Raw genomic sequence first — 14826 nt, 5'->3', positions numbered from 1 at the left:
TCCACTTTCTCGCGTCCCTATAGAGCTGGTATCTCGGCATCCACATATTCCAGAGTCCATTCTCGGGCTCTTGGAAAAACAGGCGGTAGAAAGGGTTCAAGATCCTTATTCTCCAGGATTTTACAGTCGTCTTTTTCTTGTTCAAAAGAAAAATGGTTCCTGGAGACCAGTAATAGATTTAAAAGTGTTCAACATGTATCTCCTCAAACCAACTTTCAAAATGGAGACTCCTTCTTTCATACGGGAATCCATCAAACCCCTGCACTGGGGGGTGTCTTTGGATCTGGAAGATGCTTACTTCCATGTTCCTATACATCCCAACTACCGAAAGTACTTGCGATTCGCCTTTCAAGGCCAAGTCTACCAGTTCCTGTCTATGCCTTTCGGGTTGGCGACAGCCCCACGAGTTTTTACCAAACTAATGTCGGCAGTCGGATCACACCTCAGAGTTCACGGGATTATTCTTCTTCAGTATTTCGACGACTGGCTCTTACACCAGCTCGATCGTCAATTGCTTCTGTACAACCTAGAATTCTCTTGGAAGGAGCTCCTCTCGTTAGGGCTCCTTCTCAATGCAGACAAATCAGACCTCATTCCTTCACAGGACTTTACGTTTGTGGGAATGAATTTCTTGACCCACATCAATCGGGTCAGAGTGTCTATTCAACGTATATCAGACCTTCTGATGAAGGTCAACTGGGTTTTGTCCCAATCTCATATAACAGCTCAAGAATTCCTCTCTCTCAACGGTATCCTGAGCTCAGTAGCAGACTTTGTGCAGTTGGGACGTCTCTTCCTACGTCCTCTTCAGCACTATCTCTCAGCTTGTTGGAAATGGTCTCCAGGCAATCTATTAACACAGATTCCAATCCTTCCCTCCTTAAGGTCTCATCTTCAGTGGTGGCTAGACGAGGAGACTCTGTTGGCAGGAGTACCCCTTCTTCCCCCGCAACCGTCATTATATCTAATAACGGATGCGAGCAAGGAAGGGTGGGGTGCTCACCTGGAACCTCTCAGTCTGATAATTTCAGGGTTGTGGTCTCATCAGGAATCTCACCTTCATATCAACAATCTAGAAATGCGAGCAGTATTTCTAGCTGTATCTCATTTCCAATCACATCTTCGAGACTCTTGTGTGATGGTGTCAACAGACAACACATCTGTGGTGGCTTACATCCAGGCACAGGGGGGAACACATTCTCAATCCCTGTATCTGGAAACCAGAAAATTACTTGTTCTTTGCAAAACACTCAACATTCATCTGCTGGCAAAATATATACCAGGTCGCCTCAACGCCCTGGCGGATGGTTTGTCTCGCAAACACCAGTTACTTCCATCGGAGTGGACACTTCATCAAGAAGTGACCAACCAGATCTTTTTCAAGTTCGGTTATCCCCTGGTCGATCTATTTGCAACCAGACACAATCACAGACTTCCTCTGTATGTGAGTCCAGTTTACGATCCAGCAGCGTGGGCAATCGACGCGCTTTCGTTCGCATGGGACCAACTGGACGCTTACGCCTATCCCCCACCCATTCTAATTCCCCAAATATTGGGGAAAATCAGGACGAGCTCTTGCAGGATACTTCTGATTGCCCCTTGGTGGCCCAGAAGATCTTGGTTCAACGATCTTCTCAGTCTCCTGTACGATTATCCCAGGAATCTTCCTCACAGGTCAGATCTTCTGTCTCAAAGCGGCAGACTACATGCGGACCCAAAAATGTTCCACTTACACGTCTGGCCGTTATCAGGCAATCTTTGCAGAAGAAATGTTTTTCTGTCAGGGCTTCAACCCTCGTTGCTTCGGCAAGGAGAAAATCCACCAGAGCAGTCTATGATGCTCGTTGGAAACTCTTCTCCAATTGGTGTTTTCGAGGGAAAATTAATCCCCTCAATCCCTCTGCTAGACGAATAGCGGATTTTCTCATTTATCTTTTTGATGATAAGAAACTTTCTCTTAGTTCCATCAAAGGATACAGATCTATGATTTCGCATACATTGGCTTTCACTAAGTCTTCACAAGTCTGTGCTGATCCAGCTATTTCAGAACTTGTTCGAGCTATGGAACTTAGTCGTCCTGTATCTCGTACACTTGCTCCTAAATGGGATTTAGCTTGGTTCCCTTATTAAGGCTCCCTATGAACCTCTTGATCAGGCTTCATTACAATTCCTAACATGGAAGACCGTTTTCCTTCTTACTATGGCTTCAGCCAAACGGAGAAGTGAAATTCATGCTCTTTCTATCGAGGATAGTCATCTTCGTTTTGACTCTTCTGATGGTTCTGTTACATTGTTGTGTCAGTCAGGATTCCTTGCTAAAAATCAACTTCCCTCTATGGCTTCCAAACCCTTCAAAGTTCCAAGTCTATCTAGAACTTGTGGACATGAAGATGATGATAGACTCCTTTGCCCGGTCAGGGCTTTGAAGTTCTACCATAAAAAGGTAAAGTCTATTCGAGGTTCTCGCAAGAGACTTTTCATTCCATTAAAAGGGGGGGGCGATGTGTCTGCGGCTTCTATTTCTCGTTGGATAGCCTCGTCTATAAGGAAAGCTTATTCTTCTCTTTCATCCAGGGATTTATCCCTGTTTAAGATAAGACCGCATGAATTAAGAGCTCTTAAGTGGGCTTATATTAATCAGACCCCACTATCTGAAGTGCTTCAAGCTGCTTTCTGGAGGAATCCGACCACCTTCTCCTCTTTTTATCTTCGTTCTCTTGAGTGCCAACAAGACAATTTGTATAAGTTGGGTCCTCTTGTAGTGGCTCAAACTGTAGTTTCTTCTATGGCGTAAGTACACTGGTGCCATCTGAGAATTAAGTACTATACTGTACTAACAAAGATTATAAGAGGACTTGATTCTACTATCTCTGGCTGTAAACCCTCTATATGGGTTTTGCTGTGATGGGAAAAAATATGCGAACCTTCCCGCCGCAGCTGCAAAATCAGCTAGAGATAACAGGTAACGTATTTATGATATTAAAACAAATTTTCTTAAGTAAAATTCATTTTAATTATTAAATACTTACCTGTTATCGGTAAGTCCCACCTCCCACCCCGCTCATCGCCTTTTTATGTTTGCGTAAAGGAAAGATGAGTTGTGGTTCTTGATTTCCTGCTAGGTTGCATTGTACTATGTTTAACCTGATTTGGATTCTTATAGAGGTGGACGATTCCCAGCGCTTGAATATTTTCCGGATGAAATAACTCCCTTGGAAAGGGGTAAGCTAGAGATAACAGGTAAGTATTTAATAATTAAAATGAATTTTACTTAAAAAAAATTGTTTTAGATACTGAAAACTCAAAAACAAAAATGACGATTCTCATGGGTAAGTTTGACTGGCAATTAATTAAGCCATGTTTAGAGAAAACTGGGCTCGATGCATGTGTGCAAAGTATCGTTGCAGATTACCCTTATCATTCTACACAGGCTAATCAGGGACTAAACTTTCTGCTTTAATGGAATTTTTCATTTAAAGGCAGTCTCTTTAAAATGAAAATCAAGTCTAAGCAGAAAGTGTTGTCCCTGATTAGCCTGGTCAGACTGCACAGGATAATCTGGGATGATATTTTACACACACGAATTAAGCCCAGTTTTCTCAGAATGTGGTTTAATTAATAAATTTCCAATCACAATTTTAGGTCCTGAAAACTCAAAATATTTTTTTTTTATAATTTTAATTGGGCAGTTTTATTGCTTAGTAATCCATTAAGTTGAACCATCAGACGCAATGGATGGATCCTCATGGTCCGTGTGAGCCCCTGGTACCGTTGCTACAGTCAATGCCATAGGTATCGTTGCTTTGGTCCCTGCCCCTGGCTACGTTACTTTGGTCCGTGCCCCTGGTAACGTGGCTATGGTCCATGTCCCTGGTAACGTTGCTATGGTCCATGCCCCTGGTAACGTTGCTATGTTCCGTGCCCCTGGTAACGTGGCTATGGTCCATGCCCCTGGTAAGGTTGCTATGGTCCATGCCCCTGGTAACATTGCTATGGTCCGTGCCCCTGGTAACGTTACTATGGTCCATGCCACTGGTAACGTTGCTATGGTCATGTCCCTGGTAACGTTGCTATGGTTTCTGCCCCTGGTTACATTGCTATGGTGTGTTCCCCTGGTAATGTTACTATGATCTGTGCCCCTGGTAACGTGGCTATGGTCCATGCCCCAGGTAACGTTGCTATGGTCCATGCCCCTGGTAACGTTACTATGGTCCATGCCACTGGTAACGTTGCTATGGTCATGTCCCTGGTAACGTTGCTATGGTTTCTGCCCCCGGTAATGTTGCTATGGTGTGTGCCCCTGGTAACGTTTTTATGGTCCGTGCCCCTGGTAACGTTGCTATGGTGCGTGACCCTGGTAACGTTGCTATGGTCTGTTCCCCTGGTAATGTTGCTATTGTCTGTGCCCCTGGTAACGCTGCTATGGTCTGTGCCCCTGGTAATGTTACTATGGTCTGTGCCCCTGGAAATGTTGCTATGGTCTGTGCCCCTGGTAACGTTGCTATGGTCCATGTATTTTGCAGTTCTTTCTCCTCATCAAGGTCAAGGTCACGTTCCTCATCCTACTCTTCAATCTCCAGTCGATCTTCTAGTCGCTCAACTTCATTAAGCAGGTAAGTGATGAAATAATAATAATTTGGAAATATTTGTTGATTGTTGTGTAATGTTTAAGCCTTTTTATTAGCTCACTTGAGCACGCTCATGATGAGCTTTTGTTATCGCCTTTTGTCTGTCGAGGGATGTGGGTCAACATTGTCTTGTTAACAGTCTAGAGTCCTTATTTATTGTCCAATCTTCATGAAACTTTGTCAAAAGATTTGTCCTAATGATATTATGGATAAGTTTTAAAATGGTTCCGTTTGGATAAAAAATGGTCGCCAGCGGGTGGGGCATTTTTTTTTATGTCTGTAGTTAAACCTTGTCAAAAACTCTAGAGGCCACATTTATTGTATGACCTTACTGAAACTTTGTCAGAAGATTTGTCCCAATGATCTCTTGGAGGATTTCGAAAATGGTGCCAGTTGGTTAAAAAACATGATTGCCAGGTAGCAGGGCATTTTCCCTTATATGGCTGTTTATGGCTATAGTAAACAGTCTGTTAACACTCTAGGAGTCACATTTTATTTCCAATCTTCATCAAAATTGGTCAGAATGTTTGTTCTAATGAATCTTGGATGTGTTTAAAATGGATCCAGTCTGTTGGAAAACATGGCTGCTAGGGAGCAAGCAGGACATTTTTCCCAACATTTTTTTCTAATGCTAAGTCTGCTGTGTTTTAAAATGGCTATGGTAAATTGAAAAATATGGCCTCCAGGGGACAGGGCATTTTCCCTTCTTTGGCTATAGTAAAATTATGTTAACTCTCAAGTTGATATTTTGACCAAGTTAAAAAATGGTTTCAAAAACATCTTTAAAGTTGCTGAGAGCAGTTCAGTTCCCAGAAGTCTCAGGAGAACCACAGTGGGCCTCTGTCCCTCTTGATAAGCTTGATTATTGCATTGAAAGCCTAAAGCGTATAGAAATGCTATTTAGTCTGTTTCCTGGGTAGAACCAATATTTTGTGTCTTTAGTGTGTGTCTTTAATGGAGATCTAAAGAATGGTGGGGATAGAATCCATGACCTGGCCGTAAGTCTGACACCATTGTGGTGTTAGTTATGGGGTATGATTTTAGTGTAAAGATTTTAAAACAGTAACACCTCATTTTGATTTTCTGTTCTTTTTTGGCATATTTCAAATTTATCCCATATGAAAATTAAAGGAAAATTTACTCAACAATAAAGGATTCTCAGATTTTCCTTGTCTGCCAACCTTGAATCTCTTTTTCCCTATTTTGTTAAGACCCATTTATAATTTTTGTTCACTCTTTATGAATAAGAATATTGATCAACCAAGATTTACATTATAAGATGCTATGCTTGTGCGCCCACAGATCTCGTTCCCCAGTGAAACGTCCCAGAGGTGGCATGGTGCCCCGTGGGGCCAGACATGCAGCCGCTCCAATGCCTGGCCAGCCTGATAGGAGACTCAGTCAGGGGTAATACCTCCTTGTTGTTTGCTGGTCTGCTGCTGTTCATGGTTTAGATATTAGTCTAATTCTGGGTTAAGGGGGTTAAATGCATGTGCGTAAAGTGTCGACCCAGATTAGCCTGTGTGGAATGCACAATGTGGGACGACACTTTACGCACATACTGGATTTTCTCGAAAGAGATTTCCTTTTTTTATGAAAAATACCATACAGGTGGAAAGTGTTGTCCCTTATTAGCCTGTGCAGTCTGCAAAGGCTAATCTGGGAAGACACTTTATGTTCATATTGGATTGTTTGGCAGAAGAGATTTCCGTTATATAAAAAATCCCTCAAAGGCAGAAAGTGGCTTCCCTTAGCCTGTGCAGTTTGCACAGGCTAATCTGAGAAGACTGTTTGCGTTCATACTGGATTGCCTCAAAGAAGAGGTTAACTTTACATGAAAAATACCATAAATGCTGAAACTGTCGTCACTTTTTAGCCTGTGCAGTCCACATAGACTTATCTGGGAAGACACTTTGCATTCAAACTGGATTTTCTCGAAGAAGAGATTTCCTTTATATAAAATAAACATAAATGCTGAAAGTGTTGTCCTTTATTAGCCTTCTAAGTCTGCATAGGCTTACATGGGAAGACACTTTATGTTCATACTGGATTGTTTCAAAGAAGAGGTTTACTTTACATGAAAAATACCATAAAGGCTGAAAGTGTTGTGCCTAAGCCTGTGCAGTCTGCACAGGCTAATCTGAGAAGACACTTTCTGCACATGCATTAAGTCCCATTTTGCCAGAGCAAGGCTCTTATCATTTAAAAATGGGTTGAAAGTATAGACTGTGATAGTATTTCTTCACAAGGTTCAAATATGATTCTGATAAATACACATTTTGAAATATTAACTATTGCAAACATCCATATTTCATAGTTGAATTCAAAAGGAAACTTGTTACAGCTTGGTGACTTAAATGTTTCTTTCACATGTCAATATTAATACCTGCTTTGAGAAGTGATTTATGATAGTTTTATAGCATAATGTCAATGCTTATAATTGCTTAGGGAATGCAATAACAAGTGATTGTTATTCACACAAATTGTCCCATCCTTTTCAAAAATCTTTCAGTAGCACAAAACATGTTATATAACTGACAAACAGGAATGCCAGTGTGATTAAACCAGAGATAATAAAATTAAATTTCCTAACCATTTCCTTCTCAGAGAGCCCCCTATGAGGGGTCAACCAATGCGTAGCCCCGAAAAGCGACCTGGGGCGGGTCCCATCTCCCCCAACAAGGGCCTTAGGGGCCAGCAAGGCATGCCCGGTCCCCACGGTCGGGTCCAGGGACCCAGGCGGCCTGACCCACCCTCACAACAGATTGTTGAAGCCGGGCGCAGTCGTAGATCAGGACCCCAGAGGCCAGGCCAGCTTCATCAGAATCAGAAGTAAGGGGGATTTAGGCAGCCTTTGTGAAATAAAAACAATTATAATCAAGTGGACCATAATCCACTTATGCAGCAAAACAGACTGGATCGGACAATTTTTAGTTTATCTTGTTCAATTTCATATAAATAATGTTAAAATCAGTTTGGTGAATTTGAAATTTGGTCTGCTTGTTTATGTTGAAAACAGTACTTTGCTAATGGTGTTTCAATAATGAGAAAGTGTTTCACTGTTAGATGGGGTTGTCTTAGAGTTTCATTGGTTGTTCATTAACACATGCTTTTAAATTTGTAAGATACTTGCCTCGTTCATTTTCCATTGTAAATGTATATTGTGGTGTTGGCGGTTTATGTCAACTCTTAAAAGTTTTCAATTTTCACTTCAATACCTTTGCACATCTAGCACATATACATACGTTTTAAAAATGCATTTCTTTGCTTTCAGAAAGTTTCAGATGGAAGTAAAAACTAGAGACAGGTGAATATTGTTGGTTATTCATGCATATCTAGAGTTTATCATGAGACTATGCTATCTGATGAAGACATGTTAAGCAGTTCCCACTGTTTACCTTTCAACCCGCGGTGTTTGATGTATAAAACTTCATAAAAATAGTGCCGTTAGCGCATGTTCTTTTACATGAAATCAGAATTCACATTTTATCAACTTACTATGATGTTACCTAATTTAAATATGTACACTGATATAAGGCTACCAAAATAATGTACAAGCATATCAAAATGTCTGTGTTATCTGTCAGCATAGTGTTATACTTTGTATTGTTTTCATGAATGATATTTGAAGCATGTTACTTCACCAATAAGAGGTTTACTGGAATCACCATGCACGTCTGTCTCTCTGTCTTTCTGTAAACACAAATTTGTCTGGTGCAATTTGTGTCGTCATGTATTGAAATTACTTAAGTTATGGCCCTTATTAACAGACAATTTCTGTGTCACTGAAACTACGACCCTAGATGTGTTACATTTGGTATTTACATTTTATGTTTGCCCTCTTAGTTTCATCTAAACATGACCCTGGGGGCCATACTGATCACATCCAGGATATCAAATAGTTTATATAGACTTATACTACTTAATTATACCCCCACAAAAGAAGTTTATGGGGGTATATAGGAGTGAGCTTGTCTGATGGGCGGTCTGTATGTCGGTCGGTCGGTCCGTATTAAGTGTCCGCTCTCTATTTGAAGTTGTTTTCATCCGATCTTCACCAAACTTGGACAGAAGTTGTATCTAAATGATGTGTAGGTCAAGTTCAAACATGGGCCATGCCAGGTCAAAAAGTAGGTCACTTAGTGCATTTTAAACATTGAGCATGGTGTCTGCTGTTTGTTTGTGAAAACAACATGCAAAATATTCTTTGTCAATGCAGCATGTGGGGCTATTCGTCACATCTGTGACAAAGCTCTTGTTTTTTTTATGCCCCAGGATCGATAGATCGGGGGTATATTGTTTTTGTCATGTCTGTCTGTCTGTCATTCTGTCCCAAAACTTTAGCCTTGGTTAAAGTTTGATAACTTTTGCAATATTGAACATAGCAACTTGATATTGAATATGCATGTGTATCTCATGGAGCTGCTCATTTTGAGTGGTGAAAAGTCAAGGTCAAGGTCATCCTTCAAAGTCAAAGGTCAAATATCATTGTATTTTCTTTCCTAAAACTTCAACCTTTGTTAAAGTTTTATCATAACTTTTTTAATATTGAACACAGCAACTTCATATTTGGCATGCATTTGTATCTCGTGGAGCTGCACATTTTGAGTGGTAAAAGGTCAAAGGTCAAGAATTAAAAAAAAATCATTTCTCCATTCAATCTCTTATTTACTTCTAGTGGACCTGCACATTTTGAGTGGTGAAAGGTCAAGGTCTTCCTTCAAGGTCAAAGGTCAAATATATGGCTTCAAAGCGGCGCAGTAGGGGGCATTGTGTTTCTGACAAACACATTTCTTGTTTATTTTACTCAATAACTACATGGCCCAAAGTTTAAAAGTTGGTATGTAACATTGTATTGTGGTTCTCTACAAAAAATGTTCCATTAATGCCCCTAGATTTAAAACTGACCATGCCATAGGATCCAATGGTTCATGATAACAACTTTCTACATATTATTACATGGGGGAGGGGAGAGGGGGTATTTGTCACTGCTATGACAAGAGCAGGTTAACTTTCAGCTTGTCACCATTATCATGAGCATTGGCATAATCAGAATCATTATAAGCAAAGTTTCCAAACATTTACCTGTTCATGATTGTCATTGACATCATTGCAATTGTGGCTCTAGTCTGTGTAACTGTCTGCTTTGTTTTCACCAGATTGATTATCATTGTTATCATGTGGACAAACAAAGTCTGCTTCCACCATTATATCCTTTATTACCTTCATCCCCATGTGTTGTTCTGTGTGATGCAAGTCCTAACCATTTTCATTTTAGAAAAATACAATATTAAGCACAAATTACATTTGTATTTGTTCAACATTTCACTTGAAATGTCTTTGCATGTTGCAGTCAGCTTTCACAAAACTACTAAGGGAACTTGTAGTACAAGTAAAACTTTTGCTGTAAACATTGTTAGTGAAATCCTTCCCCCATCTCCAAAAAATGTCAAAAACAACATTACAAATAAATAAATACAGGATTTATTTGTTAAATATGTTTATGAAATGTTGGAAGGCCTATACTTTTCACAACTAAGGGCTTATGATGGTATAAATTTTGCCAAATTTACCCTTTTACATATACATGCTTAGAAATTTTTGAAGTCCCTTCGATAATCAAATAAAACTTAAACCTTTCTTGCTAGATTAAGATTATATAGGCTTCAAATCCAACTCTAAGATACTAATTGGCAGCAACAACATTAAACCCTGAAACGAGATTGAGACTTACTCGCCTTCATGCAGTTCTGGGTTTATGCTGGTTACATAAAGCCATTTTAACTTTGCTGCTGAGTGGGAAACAGTTCAACTAAAAGTACCCTTAGTTAATATGTGAATGTGTATCATGATTGTCCTCTTCATCTTGTCCTGCTCGTCTATTTTCAAGACCGCTGCCTCCATCAGCCTTTGGTAAACAAGATCACAAGTGAGTTGCCTATTTATCCATACCCATTTTCTCCATGTGCATCCAGGGCTTGTTTCCCTTCTTAGAGAATGGCCATTTTTCACAATTTTGATTACTTAGCGACTCAAATTTTTAATAGCTTAATTACGTTACCTGATATCATATGCTATTTACTCCGATAGGATCGTAATTTATCCGGAATTTTTCGTCCGAGGAATCCCACACTTTTTGAGAAACCCGTCTAGTAGGACAGAGCGGTCACATAGTGCCGTGTAGCCGCACAACCAAAACGGGACATTACCCATAATTCACTCTTATTCCGGATGGCGATATACAAAGGCCGACATTTTGTTATAAACTTAATTGTTGCTTCTGTTTCGCTGGATTCTTCTGTTTAACAGAATAGAGAAGTTTTTGTATTGTTTTAAAACATTCTCCGTATATATATCCGTGTATTTCTGTATCGTTTTGTGTATTTGTTTGTTTGTTCATGGCAAAGTATGCCTCAAACACGTGGCTCATGTGGACACACAAAGGCAGCATGGGACAACCATGGTAGCTGCCTGTCGTGTTCAGGATGTACCCAGGATAACTGCTGCCCTTTCTGTGAGCATTGGTCTGCTGATACCTGGGCCATTAAGCGTCGACCCTTCAAGAGTCGTGGACGCAACAAGAATAGTTCAGATCAAAGTAGGGAAAGTTCCGTGTGTCGGGACTTTTCACCACACGATCTTGACCATACAACACCAGTAGCTGCCAGGCATCGGTCCCTACCCCGTGACGAAACCGGACAAAATTTGCCCGGTCCGTTCATCGGGAATGACCATTTGAATGACTCGGCATCAGATCAACGTAGGAAAAGTTCCGTGTGTCGGGACTTTTCACCACACGATCTTGACCATATGCCACCAGTAGCTGCCAGGCATCGGTCCCTACCCCGTGACGACACCGGACAAAATTTGCCCGGTCCGTTCATCGGGAATGACCAGTTGACCGGTCCGGAGACTTCACCGGGCACCGGTCACCGGTCAACATTGACCGGTCCGGTCACCGGTCAACCGGTCACTGACCGGTCCGGTCACCTGTCATGCTATGACCGGTCCGGTCACCGGTCATGCTGTGACCGGTCCGGTCACCGGTCACCGTTCATTGACCGGTCCAGTCACCGGTCATGTAATGACCGATCCGGTCACCGGGTTTCTGTCTGTGCCACAGACCGTTCCGGTCACCGTAGATGTTGACACTACCTTGTCAGTACTCCACAAAGGTAGACGCAGCCGCGTTTCTACTGTGAGTCACAGACGTAAACGTGTAGTGTCTGATGTTTCCGACTACTCCTCCACCTCGGGCTCGTCGTCGTATGACTCATCGTCTACTTCAAATAGCCCTCATCATTACCGGAGGGGACGTCGTTCACGCTCACCGAGTGTTTCTCGGCGTAGATTGCCTCATAAAGAGCGATCACGCCAGCGCTCGGGGAGACGTTCGATCAGGAAACATCATTCCCAGCGCCGCCGAACAGTGTCTCGGCGTCGCAGGGATAAGGGACATAGACCTTCCTCTATTAGGCGCTCTCGGACTCCTAGGTCCCCTAGTCGATCCTTCTCTGAGGAATCTATTGACACCCTTCCACGTGTGTTGGCCTCTATGTTGGCCTCAACACACACTTCAGCCGTTCCTACAACCACTGAGCATAACTTGTATTCAAACACTAGTTTGCATACATATCATGCTCAAGGTACAGGGGTTAATCTAACCACTTCGGCTGCGTTTTCAGCCCCACGGGTCTCTTCCACATTGCATAGAAGTATACCCCGCGCTGCCGCTACACTATCAAATCCCAATACTTTGTGGATCCAACAGTCGCCGGGAATCTTTGTCCCATTTTCGACTGATCCTTTACCAGCGACCTCTGGTATTCAAAGTGAGTCTGCTGACTTGATCTCTGAGAGACCTAACTCACCAGCTATATCTTTGATGGTGCCGGAAAACGATTCTCTCATGATAGAAGCGAATGAATCTATTATTCCTTCTCCTATATCCACCGGTTTCAATCAATCCAATGCTCCCGCAGATGGTTCGATTGAGGCGGGTTCGGAGTCTAATGAGGCCGAACTTTATTATTTGGCCTCCATCAATCAGGTATACGAACTTATGTTCAATACCTTAGATGAGGACTTCTGCCCCCGCCCTTCCTTGTCTCTCACAGGATCTGCAGTTACCGTTACAGAACAGGTAGCACGCAGACGAGAGCCCGGCAGGATAAGTAAGGCTACTTCCTGAGTGGATCTACGCCTTCCTATTGGCTCTTCCACAATGGCTGTCACCCAGTCACTTTAACCAGCCAATAAGCCTTCGCCATCTCCATGGAAAGCCCCTAAGGAGCTGACGGAGCCTAAACAGATGGACGGCGGGAAAAGTTATAAGGCCCCGGTACCAGATCCTGCTACCGGTTTGGACCTTTCCAAACTTCCGGTTCCTGATGCTGACATTAGTAAGCTGTCACTTACAATGCCTTCATCATCTACCCATACATCAGTTCCTCTTTCCCTGTTGGAAAATTGGGAGCTGAGAAAACGCCGTTCCATAGGTCTGGCTAACCAGCTAGATCTCATGGCAGCCACAGCCTTAGACTTGGTTTGGGAGCTCTCTGATTCAATCCCAGAGGAGCTCCGGGCCTTGTTAATACATCTTTCACGTACTACGCAGTGTTTATCTCACAATGCTGCGTCTTCTATGTCTGAGATGTTAAGGCTTCGGAGAGACCTCATCCTCTCTTCCTTGCCCAATAATTTCCTTTTGGAAACAGGCGTAAACTCCCTTCGAACTGCTCCACTAACAGCAGAGTCTCTTTTCGGAGGGAGGATACAGTCGGCACTTACTGCTGATCGTGAAGATCAGATACATGCCTCTTTAGCTAGGAGCAACTCTGGCCAGCGCCCTGTGGTTTTTAAGCGCCCTGCTTCTAAGCCCCCAGGAGCCCCACCGGCCAAGAACGCTAAAAGGGACAGTTTCCCTACTAAGCGTCCGTCTGCTCCACGTCAGCCCACTAATAGGCCTCCTTTTCAGAACAGAACAACTTCCTATCGGAAGCCTTCTGTAAAACAAAATTGGAGTAAGGGCAAACCCAATGCGGACAAGAAGTCATTTAATCCTTCTTCCGGCAAGGGTGGACCTCCTAAAGGTCAGCCCTAGGTCATACCCCTTTCTACCGCCACAACCTCTGATGCCGGAGGTACCAGTCCGGGCCAGACTTATGCACTTCGCAAATCGATGGCTCCAAATAACTTCGGACGCGTGGGTTCATTCTCTTGTCACACAAGGCCTCACTTTTCAATTCGAAAAAATGCCCCCACTCTCTCGCGTCCCAATAGATCTGGTATCTCCGCATCCACAACTTCCAGACTCCATTCTCGGACTCCTGGAAAAACAGGCGGTAGAAAGGGTTCACGTCCCTTGTTCTCCAGGATTTTACAGTCGCCTTTTCCTTGTTCAAAAGAAAAGCGGCTCCTGGAGACCAGTCGTAGACTTAAAAGTGTTCAACACGTTTCTAGTCAAACCTACTTTCAAGATGGAGACTCCTGCCTTCAATCGGCGCTCCATCAAACCCATGCAATGGGGGGTTTCCTTGGACCTGGAAGATGCATACTTCCATGTTCCTATCCATCCCAACTACCGGAAGTACCTGCGCTTCTCCTTTCGAGGCCAGGTCTACCAGTTTCGGGCGATGCCCTTTGGATTGGCCACGGCTCCACGAGTTTTCACCAAACTCATGGCTGCAGTGAGCGCACACCTCCGATTACACGGGGTTCAACTGCTTCAGTATTTCGACAATTGGCTCTTACACCAGCTCGATCGTCAACTGCTTCTGCTACACCTAGAGTTCTCTTGGAAGGAGCTCCTCTCTTTAGGACTCCTCAATGTAACCAAGTCAGACCTCATTCCCTCTCAGGATTTCATATTCGTGGGAATGAATTTTCTGACCCACATCAATCGGGTCAGGGTCTCACCGCAACGTATATCAGACCTCCTTTTGAAGGTCAGATGGGTGCTGTCCCAATCTCATATCACAGCTCAAGATTTCCTCTCACTCAACGGTATCCTGAGCTCTGTAGCAGACTTCGTGCAGTTGGGACGTCTCTTCCTACGTCCTCTTCAGCACTATCTCTCAGCTCAATGGAAATGGTCTCCAGACAATCTGCTAACACAGATTCCCATCCTTCCGTCCTTAGTCCCCCACCTTCAATGGTGGCTAGACGAGGAGACCCTGTTGGCAGGAGTACCGCTTCT

At 42.9% G+C, this 14826-nt stretch overlaps 1 protein-coding gene across 6 annotated transcripts in view; it reads left to right on the top strand.

The window, feature by feature from the left end:
* LOC127843910 (zinc finger CCCH domain-containing protein 18-like) overlaps positions 1-14826 on the top strand; it is an 88187-nt gene that overhangs the window by 60791 nt on the left and 12570 nt on the right. For 4 of the 6 annotated variants that reach the window (XM_052373800.1, XM_052373799.1, XM_052373801.1 and 1 more), the window contains exons 13-17: positions 4524-4613; positions 5931-6035; positions 7236-7460; positions 7903-7935; positions 10519-10557. In XM_052373800.1, the coding sequence (XP_052229760.1) occupies positions 4524-4613; positions 5931-6035; positions 7236-7460; positions 7903-7935; positions 10519-10557 (492 nt within the window). The remainder of the gene's footprint in view (positions 1-4523; positions 4614-5930; positions 6036-7235; positions 7461-7902; positions 7936-10518; positions 10558-14826) is intronic. The other 2 variants (XM_052373804.1, XM_052373805.1) reach the window with 2 other exon arrangements.

Source organism: Dreissena polymorpha, chromosome 9 (assembly GCF_020536995.1).
Source record: "Dreissena polymorpha isolate Duluth1 chromosome 9, UMN_Dpol_1.0, whole genome shotgun sequence".
Taxonomy (NCBI): Eukaryota; Metazoa; Mollusca; class Bivalvia; order Myida; family Dreissenidae; genus Dreissena; species Dreissena polymorpha.
The sequence above is the reverse complement of the archived record's forward strand: the minus strand, read 5'-3'. Positions and strand labels throughout refer to the sequence as shown.